Source organism: Alligator mississippiensis, chromosome 13, assembly GCF_030867095.1.
Source record: "Alligator mississippiensis isolate rAllMis1 chromosome 13, rAllMis1, whole genome shotgun sequence".
Classification (NCBI taxonomy): domain Eukaryota; kingdom Metazoa; phylum Chordata; order Crocodylia; family Alligatoridae; genus Alligator; species Alligator mississippiensis.
Window position 1 is genome coordinate 51266037 of NC_081836.1, and position 24040 is coordinate 51290076.

At 47.4% G+C, this 24040-nt stretch overlaps 1 protein-coding gene across 1 annotated transcript; it reads right to left on the reverse strand.

Annotated features, from left to right (window-relative positions):
* Window positions 1-20134: 20134 nt before the first annotated feature.
* On the reverse strand, window positions 20135-22444 carry LOC102566652 (galanin receptor type 1). Its single transcript, XM_006276746.3, has one exon. The coding sequence runs from the start codon at window positions 22442-22444 to the stop codon at window positions 21107-21109; it is 1338 nt and encodes a 445-aa protein (XP_006276808.2). The 3' UTR covers window positions 20135-21106.
* Window positions 22445-24040: the final 1596 nt, after the last annotated feature.

Genomic DNA, 24040 nt, shown 5'->3' on the forward strand with positions numbered 1-24040 from the left:
CGACCATCCGTTATGTATGAAAACAGGTTCTTATGCTTCGTTGCAAAACCACTTTACCTACTGCTGTCGAAGCCACCGTGTAAATGTAGCCTGAGAAGGAGGACTGCTCAAAAGGAGAATGCTTGTGTGTCTACAAAATGCCTCGGGCAGAGGCAATGAGGGGGAAAGGGAATACAGCAGAAAGCCCGTCAGTCTGGTCGCGTACGTATTGACTCTAAAACCCGGCCTCGTCTCCAGCTGCACTGACAAGAAATAAATCAAAACTCGAGCAAAATGGGAATGACCCAGACCCAACTGTACAACTTCAGGAAGGCTGGAAGAGAGTACAACAAATAGTAAATGAAGTTCCAGCTGTTAAATCCCCTCTGCCTTATGATGACTTGCCATCTAGTGACCTGCTGGGGAATTTCAGCTGACCACTTCTGCAGAGGAATTCTGACTTGCTTTGGCAAAATACCACTTCAGGGATACCGTTCTCAGAACACCCCAGGTCCCATACTGCAAACTGACTGCGGGTAAAAACTATAGAACAGCCAAAGTGTTTCAAGAAGCGAACTCCCATTTTTAGTTGGGCTTAGGCTCTTAGCATCAGTCTCATTGAAAGTCAATAGGATTTAGGCTCCTAAATTGCATGGGTGTTTTTGAACATCTTACCCTCAGGTGCCTAAGTCCCATTGACTTCCAGTGAGACACTGACTCCCTGATTCCTGAGGCCCAGATTTGCAAAGGTACTTTGAGAGGTGCCTAAGGAGGTTTTCTGAAACAACACCAGTTATGGACTTCTGAAAATCTCACTATGCACCTATCTGCATCTTTAGGCATCTATGGACCTTCTGTAGGCACATCTGTCTGTAGGCATCTATGTACAGTCTGGCCCCTTGTGCTAAAGACAGTTTTGAAGAACGGGATGCAGGTTTCTAAGTGAATTAGGCACTTTTGACATGTAATACACTGCCCTGAAGCTCATTGTCTTTATATTAGCCATTAACTGAGCAGTCAGCATTTGAATCCATAACACTTTTGGAGGAATCATATAATGAGATATAACTCCCCTGACCTCTGCAAAGTCATTGCTTATTTCAAGCTGTGGGTCTCTCAGAATTTGACTTGGCAAGGGTGCAAAGACATAATGTCCTTAATTAAACTTTGAGCAAAAGACACTGGCAAGCAAATGGATATGGCATTTGGCCATCCAACAGCTAAGTCCCCTTGGTTTTCTCATCTAAAGAATCTACGTACTTGTGGAAAATATATGGACGTTTAGCTGAGTAGCGCACCAAGGAGGGCCTTGCTGGCCTTCTATTTTCAGGCCGTCACTCAGTATATTTGAGCGCTGCTAGTATCAAGAGACATAATCTGGTTTGTTTATATACATGTGGCCAAGTTGAAGAGCTCGATATTTCCTTTCTTGTAACCTGTGCTGGTTACAGATGCCTTGAGCCATGTGAGTTCAAAATTAGAATATTTGCTGTGTAGCAAAAATATTTTGATTACGCAGGCTGTTTCCTGCCTGGCAGTACAACCTGGAAAAATGCATGCGGCAGAAAGTCTCATTATTGCCTAAATGAAATCATATATTCCTTACTCACTTTCTGAACTGCATTTCTTTCTTTCCTTCTCTCTTCTCTTAGAGGCTGTAATTTAGGGGTGAGCTTGTATTTTTATTCCTGCACTTCTAAAGTTTGTGTTCCCTTTACTGACATGTGCTGATTTTAAAGATTGGGCTTTATTGTATTGTGCACTGTGTCCCGCGGCTAAGATTGCCTTTCTCTCATGTCCTATAGCGTTTACAATAGAAGAAAAGACATTATTTTGAAGGGACAAAACATTCTCCATAGTTGGAAAGATGTGGCTTTTGATTTGTAAAGCAGACAGATGCCTAGCTTCCAGTTTGGGGTGCAGATTGGTTGGTTTGGTTTTCTCGGGGTATCAGGAAGTTTGACCTCTGGAACTTTTTGTTGTCTGAGATTTGCAGCAAGTTATTCTTTAAAACACTTTCCTTTCCTTATAGATTTCCTTCCTCCATCCCTATGTCTCTAATATTTATTACCCTCCAGTCAAAGAAGGAAATCTACTGACATGCAAAGTGCAAACTATGTGAAGCACTGGGGCTTTCATTCTTGAAGAATGTGTATTTTAACCTCGGTTTGGAATTGGTGAAGAGGTGATTACTAGCCTCCTGGTTGTCATGGAGAAAGGAGAAGTGTGATTGCTTCCTGATTGAAGGAGCCAAGAGGGAGCTACAGTAACTTATTCATAATGTACTTGCCCGGCACATTTGACATCTGTACATCTCACACTGACCAGGCAGGCAGGCCTATCAGCATATAAAAAGGCAAGTGTAGGAACATGAGTCACGCTAATATTAAAGGCTTGATTTTTACAGCTGAGGCTCAGGTATAGCTTCTGGAAATGTGCAGCATTGCAGAAGTGATTTTGCAGACTTAATTAAATGCATTTGTTCACAGGGCCTAACTGTATGGTGGCACCCACAAATGAGACAGATGCCTGTCGCTGTGCCATCAATTGCTTCTGCAGTTGCCAAATGTGAAGCCGAGGTCTCTATCTGTGGCTCTGGAAAGGGACTCTTGCTCCAAGATTACAAGGATTAGAGAAGAGAAGACATGTGATACCCACAAAATCTGACACTTTGGGAAGAACTTTGTTTCTCCTTGCTTTGGGGTGTCGTGTGATTTGGCCTGGGCTATTTCTTAAGAAATATATTTTACTCCACAAGAAAGCATTGTGCTGGGATTCAAGAGAGCCGGGCAGTTTATAAACAGCTAATTCAGATATATAGCTGGCTGGAGGGAGACGGCTTCCTCCTGGTTGTAACTCTGTACAGGACGGTATCGGGGCTGTGCGAGGGGAGACGTTGAGGATTTACATCGGCCTTTAATGCCACCTGTCCAAACTGGAGAAGTTTCTCACATGCATAATAAGCATCTCGCATAATAAATTCGTTAGTCAGGGAGAGAAACCTTTATATGCCATCTAGTAACTCAGAGGAAACGACCTTGAATTTGAAACCTATTACACATTAATTATTTCTCTTCCATTATTAAGAAGGATTGTCTCAGAGACATGGAAAGAGGAGCTGCCCAGGGTCATTGCCTTTAATACTTTGCAGGGTGAAGTAGAACAATACCCGAAGTAGAAAGAAGACGTTGGTTCTTTATGAGAGACAGGTTGAAAAGCAGAGACACTGGGGAGTCAGCAGTGGCCCAAGTAAAGGCAAGGAAGTCACTGGTGTGCAATTGGTGTGAGAAAGCAGGGCACAGGACCCACAGGTATAGAAGGAGGTTATCTGTTTTTGGCTGTTCGGGTAATAATTTACAGCCAGGTTCTTGGTTGCTCCAGAGCTCCTCAAGGCTGCCATGTAAGCCAACGACTTGTAACCGCCCCCATGGGGCCATTCAGACATCCGAGGTCTACCCAGAGCATAGCTCCCTCCTAGCCCCTCTGGTTTTCATACCATGTGGGGCCAAGGGGCATGGCATAGAGCTGGGGGAGCCTGCTCTGGTTTTCCACCAACATACCAATGGGCCAGAGAGATGAAAGGGGCTGGAGTGGAGGCCAAAATCTGGCCCCCAGCCCCTAGTGAAGTTCAAGAGAGCTGAAGGCGTTCAGTCTCTTACCGTAGACTAGAGAGGCCCTTTGGTGTCCAGTACTGGGCTTGGAGACAGTCCTGGAGGCAGACGAGCATATCCCCCTGTATGCCGTTAATTGGTTTCCGTCTTCCTCTTGCTCTCCTTTACTTGTCTTGGTGGTTTTGCATAATGCAAGCCGCTAATAAATAGCCAGCGTACTGGAATGGGATTTCATTCTCCTGTCAGCGCACTAAATCATCAAGCTCCAGCTGACATGAGTTGAGTTAATTGTCTTCTCTTCCCTCCCTGCTTTCCCTCTTTAATTTGCCCTTGCATTTACCTCTAACCACAGGCACTGATGGTGGGTGTTTTCAAAGCGTTTATTTTTGCTTACCGCACGTATATGTGTATAGTACCGTATGGATCGTTTTAATGCTTGGTTCAGTGACTCTGGGGCCAGCAGCCCAGAGGAGAGCTAATGTGTGTAATTTAAAGAACTGGTAATTGCGGGAAAAGAAAAGGTGAGGTGAAATAGCAGTGCTGTCAGAGGCATGTGAACAACTCATTTCTCTGCTTCTTGCACCAGGATCTCTATGGCCCCAATCCATCTGCTCCTGCTTTAATGTTTTTTAGATTTTACCCCCTTCGGGCTGGCAGCTCAGCCTGACACCTCTGTAAAGCACTTGGCAAAGGTCTTGCACTTCACAGGAACCAAAGTAGTGCCCAGCTTGCACGGTGGCACAAGGGAGGAAAGGGGTAGAGGTGTCTCCCCCTCCCTCTCACTGGCTACCTGTAGCTCTGCAAGTGCCGCGGAGCCATTACATCCTGCCCTCCGCACAGGTGGAAGGTGGGGAAAGGTCGGACTGAGGTCCCGTCACCCACGGTGCAGATTAGCATCCCGATCTGCTTCTTGTCTTCTCCCACAGCAGCTGCCCTTTGCTGCTTCTCGTGGCAAACGCTTCCCTTATGAACAATAGTCAATAATAATAATAATAACCCCTCTCAAAGCTGCAGGGAAAGAGTCACAAGCATGAGAAATAATCATGTGTTTCACTATTCTGTGGACTTCTGCTCCCATCTGCAGCCTCTCAGGTTTCATTTTTTTTAAAACTCCCTTTGGATCTTGTGAAAACCCAGCCAGCACGAGGTGCCACTGAACTGCTCACCCAGGCAAGTAAAAAAGCACTCCCCACCGTGTTGGCAAATCTGCCCCCCATGCATAGGCCTTGCAGTGGCACTCCAAAGGAGCAGGGATTGCAGAGCTCAGCCATCGTGCTCTCAGAATAGCTGCAGCTACCAACAGAAGACATGCTCTCTCCTGGACACTTGTTCTCTCTTGCTACTTGACTTTCTTCTTTCTGTAATCAAAGCAGTTTGAAACTCAAGAGTTCATATCTGAGCCTGTGTTTCTAAAACCACACCATCAACCGATCCCATTTAGTTCTCTTGCTCGGCACAGAATGCCAAGAAATTGGAAAGAAAGTACTTTGCTTTCCTCTCAGCAAAGAAAGGACTCAAAAAAACAATCTAGCAGAATTTATCCCCGGGGATGAAAGCCTCTTGACCAAACATGCTCGGGCTCACCGGTCTGTGCAAGAAATGGAGGGTTATAAATGAAACACAATTTTCCTCTTTCTCACTCTCTTTCTATCCTCCTCACTGCTGGAGCTCTGTTGGAGCGAGATATGAATGTTTACCAGTCCAAGAAGTGCTCAGCGTTTGGGTTATTTTGGCCGGTCACTGGGGTTTTTCCCCACTGGTTTCAAGAAACAAATCCAGCATGTGTCAATGGTTTATTGTTCAAGTATTCATGGTATATGATGGGGCAGCAAATAATTAGTTTATCTGGATGAAATTAGCTTGTGGACTTTCTCAGGCAGCCAGGTTGCCTCATTGCTGGCAGCTGGGAGATTCTCAATAGGATATTGTACACAGTGCCTGGGGGCAGGGAAAGGAGGGAGAGAAGTTTCCTTTTGAGACCATTTGGTGGCCAACAGGACTGTAGCAGAATGATCTGAAACTGGCACTGCCAGCTGCCGGCAAGGGATGTTACAGCTTTGCCAAAAGCTAGTTGGCTAGAAGAGAGTCAATTCTGCATGATGTGGGACATTGTGAGTCAATGGGCACAGGCGATGCTCTGCATATCGTTGAAGTAGGTGATGGTTGTGCGCAGAGGAAGCTCCCAGCTGCTCCAGTTCCAGGCTTCCTTGGAAGGATTCACCGATGAAGGGAATGATGTAGCTTAACGCTGCTCAGTGTGGAAGAGAGTTGAAGCTCACAACGGCTCCAGTGCTGCCAGAATTACTGGGGTTGTTTCACCTGTCATCATCTCTCATATTTCCAGGCTTAATTTAGTGCTATTGCTTTGTGGATTCAGAGGTTTCGGAAAGAGCCATTTGCTGTTCCTTGTACCTGCACTGGAAATATGCAATTATCTCTCCAACAAACATAAAATTGTTGCTACCATCTCTCCAGCAAACATATACATTTGTTGCTGGCTCTTGAGCTTTCCTGTCTGGACTTGAGGAGGGCAGTTTTTCAGATAAAACCAAGGAGGCTAACTGTTCTTTAGGCTGATGAAATAAAAAACTCTCCCAGCTGAAGAGTAACAATAATTGATCTGCTTGGTACCTGTCCTGGAACATGCTTCTCCAGGGCACCCTATCGATTTATTCTGCAAATCTCCTTTTGACTCCACTCCCTCTCTGCAAACATACATGCCCACGGTGAAACATCTCTAATGGAAATGTAATGCCTATGTAGAAGGCAATCAGGACTCATAGTAGAGATGATATCTTTTATTAGACCAACAAGAGTTTTGCAAAACAAATTCTTTAATTGCAAGCTTTCAGGTACAAACCTGAAAATCTTTTATTATCTTTTAATATCTTTTATTAGACCAACAAGATTTTTGCAAAAAAAATTTCTTTAATGCAAGCTTTCAGGTACAAACCCCCTTCATCAGGCATTGGAGAAAAGATTGTGAAAGTTCTCCTGGGTAGAATTCTTTTGCAAAAAAAGAATTTTTTTTGCAAAAACCTTGTTGGTCTAATAAAAGATACCATCTTTACTATGAGTCCTGATTGCCTTTTCCTCTAGACCAATACGGCTACAACCTGGATACCTGATGCCTATGTAGGGCACTCAGTTGCTGTACTGGTAAACCACCTAGGTAAACCTGAAATAATTATATTGGGTTATATGTACAACTGGAGGGCCTGAGCAGGGCCTAAGCAGTTCTGCTCAGCAGCACTTGGTTCTCACAGCTATGATCCACAACAGCCCCCTGCTAATGGCTGGGAAACCAAGAATGCAAGCTTGTTTGCTAGAAGGTCTTCCCATCATCATCTGTATTCGCCCCCAGCGTGTTTTGTTTTCACAGTAGTGTCTATACATCGGCAGTGGTGATAGGCGGTTTGTGTTTTTCTTGGTCATTGTCTGCTGCGAGCCTCATTTAGAACCTGGATGCGGTACACTTTATTGGCATAATGAAAATAAGACAAACTCAAATGTAATTTGAAACTATCCTTTGAATTTAGTGAAGCATTTCTTGGAGAATCTCCAAAAAAAGTAGGTTTTGAGAAAGCAGATTGAGGGAAAGATGTTGCACACAGATGTTTTTGATTATTTTAGGGGGTCGGATTCGATGATCTGTTGAGGTCCCTTCCGACCCTAGCATGTATGAATCTATGACTCTGAATATAAGATGCGTGAGAGCGTGGCGAATAACAGCTTTGCTCCAACTCATTCACCTCCTGTCACACTTTTAGCTACTTTCATGCCTTGGAGTCTCAGAAGAGCAAAGACCCTCTATGCCTGAAGAAGGGTGACTGAGCCCGAAAGCTTGCCAAGAACCCACGGTTGGTTTAATAAAAGATATCACATCTACCCAAAGAAGCGTGCTCTAACTCAGTGCATTTGGATCATTGCTGGACCCCATCGATTCATTTTCACAGCCTGCAGTCTGATGGCGTTCACTGAACTTGCTCTGCTGTTTCATGACTAGCTGGGATCGTAGTCCTGAAAGATCTAACAGAAGCCCGTGCGGCTATAAATCCGTTTCTTTTTTATTCTTGTAATTAGCTCTGCGAGGGGCCGGGCTTCGTCACACCGCCGCATTGTTCTCAGGAAATACCAGACAACAGGAGGGCAACTGAATACCTGATGTGCAAATCGTCTGAAGATTCCTTTAGAGATACGGTTGCGTCCTCAGCTCCAGACAGGGCATGTGGAGCAGACAAGTGGCTGAAAAGCATCAGATATAGAGACTTGAAGGTCACCCAGAAACACTAATGAGAATCCCATCCTTTCACAGGAAGTATGCCGAGAGCGTGGATGGTAGGAGTTCTTGGGGAGATCTGTGTTTATTTTCAGGTATAAATTTAACTATATAAAAATGGCACTTCTGCACTTACTCTCTGGCGCCTGATCCAGCTCAGACTAGTAAATTTGAAGTTATTCCATTAAGTCGATGGAATTACAGCAACTGCTCTGACCACAGCCTCACCTGGACTGTATTTTGTTCCCTGTGGGTTTTCTTCCAATCTCCTGCTGATATAAATCAGAATCACTCCACTACAGTCGATGGGCTGGCTAATCCTTCTGCAACGTGAGTAGAGGAGAATCAAAGCCCGTGCGCGTTCGCACTGAATGCCAACTGCTTGCTTTATGACACATGACCCCTGGTTCCTGTTAGCATTGCAGAGACGCCAGCCCTGAAGAGGGTGAGCGGGGTTCTCTTCTGCACGGACCATCAGCAACATGCTCTGCTCAGTCCCATCGTTGGCATATGGTGGTACGGGTGTGCAAAGCAGATGGAGCACAATCCGAAGGTATGTCCACACTGCAAAATGAAGGCGCTAGTTTAATCCCGCTAGCATGGGTAAAGGCAGCAGTGAAGATACGAGTGGCATGGGCTTTTGTGTGTGCTGTCAACTAGTGCGTGCATCAGTCTGCACTCTGGTTGCTAGCACATGCACAGCACCTCGAACCTCCCTTCTGTTGTATGGATCTAGGAGGAGGATTTGGGCCTTTCCTATCTTGGCAGCATCTCTGCTCTCTGAAACCCCTCTGCCAGACACCATGTTGCATCATTAGGTTTTCAGCAGAACTCCCCAATTCTAGCTGAGTCTTTATGAGTCACTGCAGCTTTGAATATTGATCCGTGCTATGCAGAATTGGGGGCTATTAAAGAAACTGCCACTTTTTCTTGTCTGTACTGTGTCCCAAGGGAATGTAGAAGATTAAAGCATTGGGCGGGGATTTGGGAAAGCTGAGCTCAATTCCCAGCTCTGCTAGCAAGTCCCACTGTGACCTTTAGACGAGCCACTGCATCTCTTAGTTTCCTGTCTGTAAACGAGGGAAAATCTTAAATTCTTTGTATGAAGTAATGAATTAATACAGGTAAGCTCATTAGTGATTCTGAGGTTCTCATAAATTACTGTGGTAGTGCCCTATGAATATCCGAGGTAAGTAGCCTGCAAGAGGCACTGTTTCTCTACTCTGCTTGTTAGCTAGATGATGTTCTGATCTGCAAAACAGATTTCGATGCAGGAAGGAAAGGTCATGAAACAAGAAAAGCTGCTGTTGTGAGAAAGAAGAAGAAAGGCAAGGAGGCACGCTGGACCCATCACTGATAATAAATTTGACAGGCATCAACTTGCAGACACATGCGGAGGAGCTCTAGACAATTAGGGAGGTATTGGAGCTCCAGACTCTTGGGCCATTGTGATGACACCGTCATCCGAGCTTTTGATACCATCTCTCTGCTGCTGCTTATGAATGTTAATATTGGGAAGTGTCCTTATCTCACTGGAAATGGAAACATCTTTCTCTAAATGTGTGTCTCTGTGAGATCCCCAGCCTGTGTGTGTGTGTGGTTGTGAAGGAGAGAGAGAGAGAGATAATAGCTTTGTAATGTTAGCTGTCTAAGCCTTTATCATAATGTATTAGCAGGTGTCTGTGAGCTTTAATATGCTTGCCAGCTCTATTTCTTTCCCAATAATTGCTTTAAGACCGTTCCATTTCGCTGACTAAATTTCTCTTTTTTTCTTTCTTTCCTTTGTTATCCTTTAATTTAATTCCATTATGTTTTGCCACACTTCCCTTCATCACACTGAAAACCAACAGCTTGTGGCTCGTGAACACCGAATAATGGGACAAATCTGCCCAAGAAACATGTTCATTCCTACAATTTTTCAAATTCATGTCCTGAAAAGGCAGCTGCATTCAACAACTGAAGAAAGAAAACTGGGGAGTGAATAAAAACAGCTCAAGTGGAAAATGAAGGCAAAGATTGTGCACCACCAGAAAAGGAGACATTTGATGGCTAGTCTTTCTTCGTGCAGAGGTAGGAGGCAGATGTTGGGCAGTTGAAACCCATGAGGAGGGCCACCCCTTGTAAGTTCAACCATGCTAAGGTTATTCAAAATAATGAACGGCTCCACAGCTTCACCAACCTGCACTGGCCAAATGTGCTGAAGTCCTGGGCCTCAAGCCAAGCTGGTTATAACGGTGAGTAGGTGCCAAGCTGGAGAGTCCTTCACATTGCTATGAGCTAATAATGTCACATGGCTGGAGATTGGTCTACATTTAGGAGATGGATTTCAAATATTTTTTATATCATGGACAGAGTTGCATTTGGACACATGCCAAAGAAACACCCATAGGAGACAGTTGGGATGCTGCTAAGCAGAGGGCAGACAGGTACCTGGAAACAATATGAACCTGATTATCCTCGGTGCTGAATGCTCACAAAGCTGGCTGACGTCAGGAGGAGCTCAACAGCTTTGCAAATCAAGAATCCTTGATTGGGTGGCAATTAACAGGAGTCATCACTGCTTGAACAATGACTGATGCTTTATGATATCATATAGCTCCAGAGAAGTGCTTTGGGACTCACCAGACATATCAATTTGCCTCTTGTGTGTACAGACTGTAAAGGATGGGGGATAATGCTTATCATCCCTAGGTACATCCTGTCGTCCCCTGGACATTTTTTCAAATGTGCAAGTTCAGGTAGCAATTCACATAAAAGTTATTTTTCTTTTTTTAAATACAGGTTTCTTATTTTTTTAACATACTAATCCACTGAAATGCAGCATCTTGGCTAAGCGGATGCTAAACAAAGGGAACAGCCCCATGCATTGACATCAGTCAGAAGAAAAGGTTACGTTTAATCTCCATGAGAGTTCCCCTTCCCCATGCAACGATAATAATTACAGGCAAATCAGTCCAGCACCCTGCCAGATCCTCTCTCTACAGTAGTACTCCAAGCATTGATTTCTTCTGCTTCTTGCAATCAGGAAGTGACACTAAACAACAGTTCTTTGATCTGAAGATACCCTGAGTGGAAAAAGGTTATTTGCAAATGCCGAATCTATGCAGATACCTGCAACCAAAGCACCTACCTGTTGCATAGTCTGTGATACTTTTTTCCCAGTACCCCTGCAAGGTAGGAAAGTGTCACCCTTCCCTTTTGTATGAATGAGGGCAGCTGAGAGCCCAAGGAAGCATAAAATTGGACTCTGGAATGCTCTGTATAGCAATCTGGAGCTATTGTCCTTGCTAGGAAAAGCAAAAGGAGAGTTAGGTCTCCCCTGGGGTGGAGGGGAGTATAAGAGCTATGCAAGTATAAGGGACACCCCCATTTTTTAGCTTTGGAGACAAGATATGTTCCCTATGCAAAAAGTCCCTTGGAGGGATGGAACTGGCCTTTTTGATCAGGACTTTGGAGCAGAGAAAGATGAATCTCCATCCTCCATCCCAGCTCTCTTGGTGAGCTGTGTGTGTGCTGGGGCAGAACTTTAGTCATTTGGTCAGTGCTGTAGAAACACTCATGCAGTATCGTCAGGCTTCTTGGCCATTGGGTTCCAGTGCTAGAGCTGAAGATTCCCCTCACACCATGCATCTCTCTGGGAGAGTGAGCTAAGATTTTGACCCTTGAAGGTCTTCTTAAATGCACCTTCATGGTGACACCTTTTGCTACCTCTGCCCATCTCTTAGACTGGGCTTTTGTGCTACAGCCTCCGGTTACCATCTGTATTAGCACAACAGCTAAAAACTGTTTGGCACCTGAGGTCCCTTTCCCACTGGAAACTGGTGGCCAGCCCCTGCTTACATATAACTCAAAAACCAGCTTTTTTCAAATAAACTGAGTATGGCTTATTCACCCAAAGGTAGAGAACCAGTAGAATAAAGTTATAAAACTACACCTGGGTCTTATCCAATCTCTAGTCTTACCTGGAAAGTTTCAGAAAGGTCCATGCATGCCAGACACCTTGCTTCTGGCTTGAGACAAAGATCCTGTGCAACCTCCTCCCAGTCAGAGACTCACCTAAATCTCCTAGGCCATGTCCAGATGAGCAGGGGCATGCAGTTTTGGAACCACAAACCTCTTTGTGGCACCACAAATGGCACACAGTGAATGTTAAAATGTGCTCCATGTTGCAAATTTGCAGCACAGGGACAAAATTTGTTACCAAGATTTCTTGGTAGCAAAAAAAAACAACAACCCAAAACTAGGGAAAAAAAGCAGCACGGTGCATGCTACAATAGCGTGCTCTTGAACAAATAGAGGCTTGGTTCTCCAGGGAGACATTCAGAGCTTCTTTACTATTCATTTGTGCCTTGGCTGCTCCAGCATGTGGGGAGCTGGGAGGAGCTGGGAAAGGGCAGTTTCCCTGAAGCTGAACAATTTGTCTCTAAACAAAGCGCACGTACATGGGCATGCGCTGTGGCACAAAATAGCGGCACAAATTTGTGCCGTTCCTATTTGTGCCACTGGAAGTGCACACCCCTGGTCATCTGGACATGGCCCTGCTGTGTATTCCTGGCCCTTTTTCTCACTAGGCTGGTCTCTAATGGCTTAGTGTGCCTTTTGTCCTAGACTCAAGCCTGGGAACAATTAACCTGATAGCCCGGTCAGAGCAGTTTCCCTGTCAACAGTTCCCTTGTTTCCACGAATACTCTTAGGGCATGTCCCAATGTGTGCACATGTGCAGGAGCACATGTTTCCTGTGGGACAAATAGCAGTGGCACATGTTGCTATTTCCCAGGGGTATGCCCCTGCTGGTGCCCTCTGGCGTGTGGCAAAGTTACCCAGGTGGGGCACCTATGCTGGCCCCAGCAGCTTTACCTGAGGTCCTGAGGGCCTCCTGGGCCATAAGTGGCACTGAGCTGGCTGCTTGGAGCCTGGCTGACAGTCAGAGCATGGCTGTGGCTGGCCAGGTTCCCTTTGTGGTGACACATGCTGCTGCTGCATGCGCCATGCCCCTTTTTTCAGTGGCGGGTTTTTTTAACACCAGAATCTCCTGGTGTCAAAAGAAGACTGCTGCACTGCAAATTACCAGCACAGTGAATGGGTGCATGTGCACCGCATGCAGTTTGTAGCACCTCAAACTGCTCTGAGGCACCACAAACCGCACGTGCGCACTCGTCGGGATGCGCCCTTAATGTTGTCTCTGGTTGTGCTGTGTCTTGTTCATTGTTCTGTTTCCTATTTGTTTCCCTATAAGAGCCTGCTTTGATTTAATTACATGTAGTCAGGGAGATTAATATCAAACTGGGGAACTGGAGTGTGTATAATGTTCCTAAAAAAAAGATATACAGAGATAACTCTCTTGGTCCCCACAAAATGGGACATAAAGAAAGGTAGGAGCCAGACTGTGCTAGCACTGCTTTCATTGATTTAACATTACATTAAGTCAGATATCTATATACAGGACTTACTGCAGAGAGAAAAGAGCTTTGATGGAGAAATAGAAAGCTGGTCTTTACAGTGCTAGCTTTGGACTTAACCTTCATGGGATTTGCCTCTCTGTGTTGGGTGTCTGAACTTATCAGTGTCATATGTGAAATCCAAAGCGGACCCTCTAATTTATCTCCATATCTCTTCTTCCCCTGCTCCAGATCGGTTCAGGGGTGGTTTTGGTTGGCCAAGTATCTTGATGAGTAGAGGATGGTCAAAAACAGCACAAGGTCAGAGCCTGGCCTCTAGTAAAGCTACTTTGTCCTACCAGAATAACAGCCATATACCAGCCCCTTTTCATCTGCACCCTGTGGAGCTCAAGGGCAATTAGGAATCTGGGCCCTGAGAGTAGAGATGAGCCCAGGAGGGCAAATCAGTATGGCAAATCCACTTCAGTTGTTCATTCTTGGGGCAGGGCCTCACTCTGATCTCATTCACACTGATTCAGTACCTTTGGGTCCCACTAGAGTCACTGCCAATGTATCCTGGGGTAAGTGGGTATGCTGTAATGTCCCTGTGCACACCAGTAACCCAACTCTTTTTTTTGCAAAAATATTTATTTCTATACATATAGAAATATATATATATGTGTTTGTGTGTGTGTGTGTATAACTTTACCTCCAACACTCTGACAAGCGGCCCTTGTGGTTCACTTGGCAGATCAAAGCACATTTGGACAGTTAAACCATTAAAAAAAACCCTGTTACACAGTTTGCACCATGTACCCAAGCACCCATCTCCAGACCTGTACCCCAACCCACTGCCCTCCTCAGAGGGCCTGCCCCTGAAAAAGTCTATGCCAGACCCCTCTCTACCAGATGAAGTCTGCCATTTCTTTCCCATTGTCCTCTTCTGTCTTCCTGTAGTTACCAGTCCCTTCCACTTAGTCCCATTTTAATGCAGTCCTCGACTGTGGGGTCAGAGTGTCTGTTTATGAGCAGGTTCCTGGCTTTCCACAGTGGAGACCTGAAGCAGGATATAAACTGGTTAAAGTGGGCTGTCGGGGTCCCTTGCTGTCTGATAGAGAACTGCTTCCCTGCTCAGGTCTCTGAAACCTGTCACCACCAGGAGAAGCGCGTGGATTTTCTTCCATCCCTCTCTGGTGTAGGGGCAATCTCAGAAGAGGTGGTCGATCATTTCAGCCTGCCAGTGGCAGGTCTGTCTTGGATGGTTTGATGGACCTCTCTGCCCTGCACTGTTTCTCCATGCCCGGATGGGGAGTGGCTGCCTGCCAGGTCAGGTCTCTGTGCTCCTTCTGCAGGTTCTTGTGGAAGATTTGGCCTGGCATGACCTGGCAGCTGTCACCAGGTAGTAACTCTATGGGCAATATGGTGTCTCTTGCCCTACCTCCTCCTGTATCTTGTGGTGGTTCACCAGGATCTCTAGGGTAGCATTGTGCAGCTTGCATTTCTCTCAAAAGCGCATCAGGATCTCATAAAACCATGGGAAAACCATGGTCCATGGGCTCCTGTTGTCATTATGTGCACGTGCCACTGTTGCAACAGCTGCCCTGCAAAATACTTAACAAAGCTGGTTGTTTTAGATCCCACTCCTGTTGCCAGCTTGCACACCTGGCTCATGTATTTGACCCGGAGGAAGAGAAGGATGTCTGGCATTCCTCTGCCTCTGTACTGCTTCACTTTGTACAGCTTGGTCCTCACCACTGTCTCCCATGTGGAGTTCCCGGGGCAATGCAGGACTGCCTGCAAAGGCTCACGAGGGTCCTTGGGGAGGATGAGGGACAGAGGCTGGTGGAGGAGTGGATGCTGGAGGAGCTCAACACGATGCTCCACAGCTTCCAGGACAGTAAGACTCCTGGGACAGGCAGCTTGCCCAGAGCTCTGTGTTGCTTTCTGGGACCAGATGGGCCCAGACCTGCTGGAGGTCTATATGCAGCACTTGTAGGAGGGCCACCTGGGAGCGGAGTGGAGGAAGGCCTCATAACCTTTCTGTACGAGAAGAGAAAGCAGCGGGACTTGAGAAACTGGCACCTGATTACACTCCTGAACTTGGATCATAAACTAATGGCCAAAGTCTTGGCTGAGTGTTTTAAGTCTGTTATAGGTGCGGTGATCCAGGAGGACCAGGCGTGCACAGTGCTAGGGCGACAGATCCATGATGCCCTGATGCAGCTGCGGGATGCACTACAGCACCAGCACAGAACATTGCCATGCTGAACCTCGACTTGGAGAAGGCCTATGACCGGGTGTCCCGTCACTTCCTACTGGAGACTGTGAAAAAGATGGGAATCCCTACAATCTTTGTTCCCTGGATAAAGGCACTGTACACCAATGTGAGCAAGAGGGTTCTGGTGAACGGGGCCCTGACAGCTCCGATTGTGCTAGAATCAGGTGTCAGACAGGGTTGTCCACTCTACCCAATCCTGTTTATTTGTGCAATGGAGCCACTAGCACAACGACTCAGACAGGACCCCGGGATCAGTGATGTGAGGATCCCCAGGAGGAATGGGGAAGAGACAAAAGTCTTCCTATACATGGATGACCTGAAAGTCATACGCAGGACAAAGAGTCAGTAGAAAGAGCACTACAACACACCCAGGTATGCGTAGCAGCAGCAGGGGCCAAGCTCAATGTGAGCAAAAGCACCTGCCTAGTCCTGGGTAGGCTCGGGGACCTGTTGCCTCTGGGGGTTTTGGTCCCCCGGGAGGAGGTAAATAGCCTCTGGGTGTAGTTCGACTTATTGCTGACAGGGCAGAGGGCATGGGAAAAGACAGAGGCCAAGGCCAGACTAGGGCTATGGCAACTTCACTGCCTGTCAATGGGGGGTGCATGACACTGATAAAGGCAATGCTCCTGCTAATGCTGTTACACATCGCCCTAGTCTTCCCCCCACTCAGAACAAGTCTTTCACAGTATCCAAAGAGCACACCAATAACCCAACATACACACACTCCTATTATTAGGATGTACTAAGATCATGATTAGCAGTGTTCAGTACCGAAATGAGCAGTGATAGAGAGGACAGGGAAAGGGCTGTGAAAGGCAATAGAAGGGCAGATACTGGGGAGGAAGAATGAGAGGAGAGGGAGCAACTAAAAAGTGTAGGGGAGACTCAATGAAAAATGGGAGGAAGAGAGATAAATAGATGGTATCCCTGCAACCTCCCCAGCAGACCCTGCACTTGTGCTGTAAATGAATGAATGAGCTTTCCTCAGTCTGAGTTCAGGCTCTGAGCAAAGAGGCTCAGTCTGTGTCCCATGCAGCCCATAACATTTTGCCTTTAATAGAATTATATCAGGTCTGAATTCAGCTCCCCTCCCCCCATCTTCTGTCAACACAGGACTCAGAGAGAAGCAGTATCTCTCTGGAATAAAATTCATGTGAATGCTTTGTGTCTCTCCCTTGATTTATTGGCAGAAAGTATGTCCCCAGATGCTGCCAGCTTTGAGACAAAGTGGTGTGTGCAAGTCACATAACTCAGGAGCGCGTTTACTATAGAGCATCTCCATGCAGTTCCTTGCAGCAGCACAGGGATTTAGGCAAAACTAGTTTCCCAGATCTCCTACTCCTAACAATATATTTGCTCATATCGATTGAAGTGGCAAAGCTTACAAGAAAGATGAGGTCTTACGGTGTTAAGAGAAGAGCTGGGATCCATTAGCATTATTATTATTGGGAAGCTGCTTTACTGCCTGTTGCCTGTGGAAACATTTAATATGCTGTTTGTATAGGTAGTTAAAGGTCTCTTTTCACAAAACCCATTTTTGTATCTCCAGGGTCCTTGGAAGCTGCTATATGATGTGCTGGGACGGTAGTAAGTTGAGGCCAGCAATCAGTTCAGATCAGATAGGGAGCAACCCAAGTTCCAGCCGCATGTCTGAATGCTTCATCTTTAATGTGGCAAAACCATGTGAGTGTAGGTGTGTTTTTTGTTGATAAAATCCACTTTGAGGTCACCATCTCTGTGACCTCTGTGCAGGGCCAGAAGAGCATTTAGTCACGATTACCTTGAGCTTGCTTTCAGGGAAGAATTCAAAACACATCCTATAATGCTTGTACCTATGTCCTATGGCAAAAGGCTTCTGGTGCTTGGACTCAATAATGTCCACTGCCCTTAGGGAACTGGAAGGCCAGGCCAGCTTCCCAGTAGGGCCACTGCTTAGTCATCGGGGTTTTTTCTTATTGCTCCTGTAGAGAGGTGTCAGAAGCAGCAAAGCAGGACAGCTAAGCTGATGAGAAACACAGGCAGTGAATCAGTGATGACTATTCTCTAAATCTTCACTTTCCTTTTACAGATTAAAAAGCTTGACCTGGGCTAATTCAATCCTGGGAACGTTTAGTGATTATTAGCTATGACATTTCCTAAGTTTAGGTCTCATGGGACCTCCTCCCTCAGGAAAGATCCCAGTGCATTTAAAGCACAGCTCTTGAGTCAGTCCAGCACCTGCTTACCAGGCTGGATGGAAATATACAGTTCCCAATCCACACACGATGAGCAAGACTTTTGGCTTGGACTCCTTGGGAGTAATTATCACTGCTTAAGATGTGCTTGCATAAAAGCACGTCTGTTCCATAGTCCTCAAAGGTCCAGAACTGCTGGGGTTACTCGAGTGTCTGTCAACTGGCCCAGCATTTGAAACAAGGAGACCATGAGGCCATCAGGGGTTCTCATATAAATAGCTGTTTTATCAGAGGGGATAAAAGCTAATGCTTCCAAATGCTAAGGTTGTGCCTCAGTGTGACCCTGCGTGAGTCAGGCAGACACTGCTGAATTACACAGATCTGTTGAGGTTAATAAAATCGTTACCAGCAATTGGGTGGCTGGTGGGACACAGAGGCTTTCACTTTGATGCCACTGCTTCCAATCTCCCATAGGGTGCCAGTGCCGAAAGTCAGTCTGAATTGGCAGCTGGTGCATAGACAACGTGAAGTAAATTGGTGTTCTCGGTAGCAAACAGGTGTACACAGTAGACAAAACAAGCCATTAGAATTGAGGAGCCTCTCAGTAGCTTCAGCAGAGAGGTGAAGGTACGAATGGGTATAAAGAGCAAAGGGATTCAGGGACAAGTAATGACAATGGGAAGAGATAAGTGATTTCTCTATGGGAAGACCAAAGCCACAGTTTACAAAGTGAATGAAGCAGAAGGGAAATACTAGAAGTAGACAAAGAAATGAGTGGCACATAGAGATTAAAGTGGGCAAACCAATTTTAATGGAGAAAAACGGGATATCCAGTGAATGTAAAAGGCAACCATTTATAAAGGGATAGCAGGAAGTTCCATTACACAACATGTTGGACTATGGAACTCACTACCACGATGTGTCTTGAGGCCAAGAGCTTTGTATGATTCAAGAAAGTCTTAGACATTTATTTTAGCAAAAACGACATCCGGTTATATCCCATAGACTCTCTAAGAGGCATAAAGTCTTCTGCTCCAGATATTAACCCACTCCAAAATTGATTGGTGGTAAGAAGGAGCTTCCCCATAATGGTCTCCCGTGAGTTTCTTGTGCCTTTGTCTGCATCAAATGGTACTGGCTATTTTTGTAGTACTTGCTGTTTTCAAAGACAGGATATTGGACCGGATGGATCATTGACCTGACTTAGTATGGCGATTCCTTAAATTCCTTATATACCTCACAGGCCCTAGAAATAGTTCCTTCAGAACAGGGTTGAATACATTTGTCAGGGAAAGATAAAGGAAGCCTATAGTGCTGTGCTGGTCTCTGGAGAAAGGACTTCTGTTTCCAAAGCTTGCTGAAGTCAGTGGTCTTTGGAACAGGCCCCTAACGCTCTTCTATCTGGCATCTTTTGCCAGCAGTAGAATGTACTTTGAAGGAGAAAATAAAATAATTGTAAGTTTTTCTCTGTAACAAGCTCTTCATAGCACAGGCAACAGGCACTCTCTTTGTCCCATGAGTTATAACCTGCAGAAATACAAATGGCATTTTTCTTACATAGCAAAGTCAGAAAGCATTTTTTGCCTGCTGTAAAAATGGTTAATTGTGACTTTTTGCTCGTTTAATGCTAAGAGGGGAAAACATTGCGAACGTTGCTGCCTTTTAGAGAAGAATTCTGTTTTCCAGGCAGATCATTAGCAACATGAAATGTTATTTAATGATCGTTAGAAAGGTGGGAATCATGCTGGGTTGAATGGCTATTTCTGTCAGGCTCTCTCTGAGCAAAAGGCTCCCTGGGAGGCAGAAGGGTATTATCTGGTTCATATGTTTCCTAGAACATTGGAGCCCTGCTTACTAGTAAAAATGCTTCCGTTCTTCAAAAGTCTGGGTTTCAACTAGAAGTGAAATCCTTTGGCACAAGGGCTGCTTCTGTTCTGCAGCTCATTGGCATGACAGCCCAGCTTGGCCAAGCTCCGATGAACAAGTATATAGGGAATCAAAGATTGTGGTAACATCAAGAGATGACAGCCGGGCTTGGGACCTGCTTTGGCTAAGCACTGTATTAATGTATGGTAAAAGATGGTTCTGAAGTTTCATCCCAATCTCCTTGTGTGCTGCATCCTTTTCTCCCACCCTTTGTCTATCTTGGCTATTTTGTAATATCTTTGTAATGCACCTCTACACAGCTTAGCATGACAAGATCCCCAAATTGAGCATGCCCTTGAGGCATACGGTAATAGCCATTTTTTATTTATGAAAGGCCGTCTGAAAGGTGATAATAACTGCTTTTCATCTACAGGAAAATAAAACACTTGAATTTCTCCTCCCCATAAAAAGAGCATGACACTATTTGATTCTGCCATTATTGGCTATAAAACACTTTCTACTTTTATTTTCACATGCCATTGACACAACATTATATAGATACAGCAGAGGGAAATCCGGCTTTTTGACTGTAGTCGTGTGAGCAGAAATCCAGTGACATCCAAACCACAAACAGGAACGTAAAACAGTGAACCGGGGGGGGGAAAGGGAGGGTGCAGTGACATGGTCCCTGCACAGTGACTCTCCACCACCACTCACATCCCCCACGCCAGTGAGCTCTCCACCACAGCCCCTTTTTCAAAATCCTACATCTATTCTTGAATTTCCAGGAGAGGAAATATCCCCATGGCCCAAAGCCTGTTTTCCTATTATACTTGTCAGAGGGATTCTGAAGCTGCATTATCTCTTGCGAATGTCCAGGTGTGAACTGCAGTGATTACTTTAGCATTTCTGGCACAGTTCATCTTAGGAGAATTTATTTGCATGGGACACCAGTGTGTTACCATCAGGCTGTGAAGTCTCAAATGGCGGAGCGTGCGAGATTCTCCACCAATGCTATTTTTATTACTTAGTTCCTACAGCTTCTTTCAGCGCTTGCAGCTACAATGGATGTTGTTTGCAGAAAGGAGAGCTTGTTCCATTTGGGCTTTATCAGCACAGGGTGAGCAGCTGCAAGTGGTCAAAATACTGCACAATGGCTAATGTACCAGACCTGCATGTTGGCTGCAGCGTCCTGAGATGGAGCTGCAGGAGGAGACTATCTGGCTGGCATGTTACCAGAAAGCTTTTAACATGGGGGAGGGCTGTGCAACGTGTTGTGTCCAGTTGTCCCTAGTAGAGATCATTTGTCTTTTTTTTCCTGGCAAGTTCATCTGAAGCTAAATATGTCTTTTTCTCAGTATTTCCCTTCTTTTTTCTTTCCTTTCTGTATTTGGGATGGTGCTGGTGGTGATGAGATCACTTGATTTTTTCCCCACCTTTAAAACATCGGATTCAGAAAAGCACCTGAAGAGTCATCAGATGTGTTTGTTACACCTCTTAAGAAGGGTGAATGTATTCATTGGTGCTTTTCCTGAAATGGGCTATAGGGAAGTCTTCTCACCAGGGACAGCATTTAGAGACGGAGGCTGGCAGGACTCCAGTGGGGTTTCACACTTGCTTATAGGGCCGGAGCCCCTCTGCCCCCACTTGCCCATTGCCGGGTTGTGGCTTGGCTCTTTTCTTGATGAGTCCATGGAGTTCTGGAAAGAGAGCAACTCTGGGACAGAAGAAGGTGAGGTCCCTTCAGAGAGGGAGAAGTTAAAGAGAGAGACCATCCTTTGGTGGTATTTGGTTTTCATTTCCTTTGCTGACCTGTAGAGATTCCCGACAAAGCAATAGCATATGGGGTTGAGGCTGGAGTTGGTGAGTCCGAGCCACTGAGCAAAAGGTCTGAGCTGCAAGACCCAGGGAGATGGAGTCACGTCCTGAAGTGACTTGGGGATGTTGAAATCAATCCAGATGTCCATCATGTAGACAGGCAGCCAGGAGATGGCAAACAGCAGGACCAAGGCCACAACCATCTGGGCAACCTTCTTGCGGATCTTCAGCCTGGAGGCTGGCAGGGATCGGTTCAGGGCATTGCACTCCTTCAGCTGGCCGGTGCGGCTCCACAGCCGGCGCACGGTCAGAAAACAGATGACCATGTTGAACAGCACAGGCAGGCAATAGAGGGCACAGAAGAGCAGGAAGTTATAGGCTTGTTTGAGTCTCTCCTGGGGCCATATCTCCCTGCAGATGGGGACCACCAGCGGCAGTCCCTCCACCACCCCAATCTCATCCCTTTTGTTCATGAATATGAGAGGCATGCAAATCCCAGAGGACAGGACCCACACCACCAGGATGGTGCTGAGGATCTTCCTCTGGGTGAAGAATGACCTGGCATTGAGAGGGTTGTGAACGCTGTAGTACCTGTTCACGCTGATGACGGTGAGGCTGAGCACGCTGGCTGAGACGGACACCGCCTGGATGAAGGGCACAGCCCTGCACAGGAAGTCTCCATACACCCAGGCCTTATATATCAAGTTCCCCACGGTGATGGGCATGCAGACACACACCACCATCAGGTCACAGATGGCCAGGTTAATCAGCAGGCTCCTGGTGGCACTCAGGCTGGACATCCTGCTGCTGCGCTTCCTGGTGAGCACCTTGATGGACATGACGTTCCCAACGAATCCCACCACGAACGACAGCAAGTACATGATGGTGAGGCTGATGGTGACAGGTTCCTTCACAAAGAGGAAGAGCATCTTCTCCAGCTCCTCCCAGTCCAGCTCCTGGCTCCCATTCCAGATTCCCGGCAGGGACTGGTTCTCCTCTCTTGGGACCTTCATCAAGCTAAGGCGCATTTCCAGGAGAGGGATGGAGGAATTCGAATTCATTGCCGCTCCCTACAAATCACACAGAAGCAGCCGGAGAAACAGCAAGTCCTGGGTTAAATCGGGAAGCCGCTTTCCTGCCACGCTACCCCGAGCACCTCTGGCATGTTTAGCTGGAACCAGCCAAGCCTGGGAAAGAGGGTTCAGAAAGGAGGGTCAGAACGTTCCAGGGTAAATATTTCCCTTTGCTAATTGTTCAGTCAATACGCACACGGCCACGGATGCGGCCAGAAACGGGTGCCCAGCAAGTGGCCTAGCCCTGCCCTGAAACCCTTAGGGATGGAAGAATCCCCCATCTGCTGTGTCCAGACCCCCGAGGAAGGGGCGGGGGCCTGTCCTGGCTTGTCCAGGAATGACATATGGGAATGACCCCCTCAGGGGAGGCTTTTGCCTCCCTGGGCCCAGCCTGGCTTGCGCTCTCGCCTGGGCAGTGCCCGGGAGAGGCAGAGCAGAGGCCACAGGCTGCCCGCACGGGGTGACGCTTGTCTGCGGAGGTCTGGGGGGGGCTCCCCGTCCCTGCAGGAGCCCAAGTGCCCGGTCCAAGGAGCAAGGAGAGCCCAGCTGCACGCGTGTTTGTGTGTGTGGGTGCAGGCATGTGCATGTGGATGTGTGAGGGTGTGGGTATGTGTGAGTGTGTATGTGTGTGTGAGTAGGTGCGTGTGAGAATCGGTGGGTCTGTGTGATTGTGTGTGTGCCTGGGTGCATGTGTGAGTGGGGGTGTGTGTGTGAGTAGGTGCGTGTGAGAATCGATGGGTCTGTGTGACTGTGTGTGTGCCTGGGTGCATGTGTGAGTGGGGGGGGTGTGGGCGAGTAGGTGCGGGTGTGTGTGTGTGAGAGAGTGTGTGGGTGGGTGTGTGTGTGTGAGTGTGCACGGGGGCTCGGTCCGGGCAGTGCCCTCTCCCGCGAGCCGCCCGAGGCGGGCCCCGGCGGTGCTGAGCGGACAGCTCCCGCGCCCGCGCCCGCGGCTCCCCCGGCAGCACGTGTCCGACCCCGCGGCAGCCCCGCCGAGCCCCCGGGCCCCGCGGCGTCGCTCCCCGTCCCCGAGCACCGTCTGCCCGCGGCTCCGGAGGACGAGCCCCGCGGCCGGCGCCCGTCGGGGCTGAGCTCCCCCGGGCCGGGGCGCGGGGCTCGGGGCTCGCTGCACTCACCCGTGCGGAGCGCGCCGGGCCCGGCCAGGTAAGCGCCGCAGCCGCCCGCTGCCCGGATCCCGCCGTGCTCCGTCCTGCAGAGCACGAGCCCTGCCCTGCGCCGGTCGGTCCGGTCCGCGCCGCTCCTCTCCCACCTGCAGCCTCCAGCCTTGCCGGCCCGGGCAGCCCTGACTCAGAGGCCGCCCCCCTCGCTCCCGCGCGCAGCAGCCGCCGATGCCCCTTTCCTCCAGTCCCTTCTTGACCCCGGCTGGCACCGCACCTGGTGGCACGCTTGTTTTGAAGCGCTGCCCCTGTTTTTAAGGGGGTTCGTTTCTGAAAGACGTCCTTAAGACAGGAGTGCAGGCAAAAAAAGGGACTCAGCTCGGAGGATCACGTTCACCAGCCCGGGAGCCTGCAGGGGAAGGAGCAAAGCTGAGTGGGGAAGTTCCTGGAAAGGAGCGATGTCAGGGGA

What these genes read in the sequence shown, in the direction of transcription:
- LOC102566652 (XM_006276746.3), bottom strand. Translation starts at nt 22,444, where the DNA reads ATGAATTCGAATTCCTCCATCCCTCTCCTGGAAATGCGCCTTAGCTTG.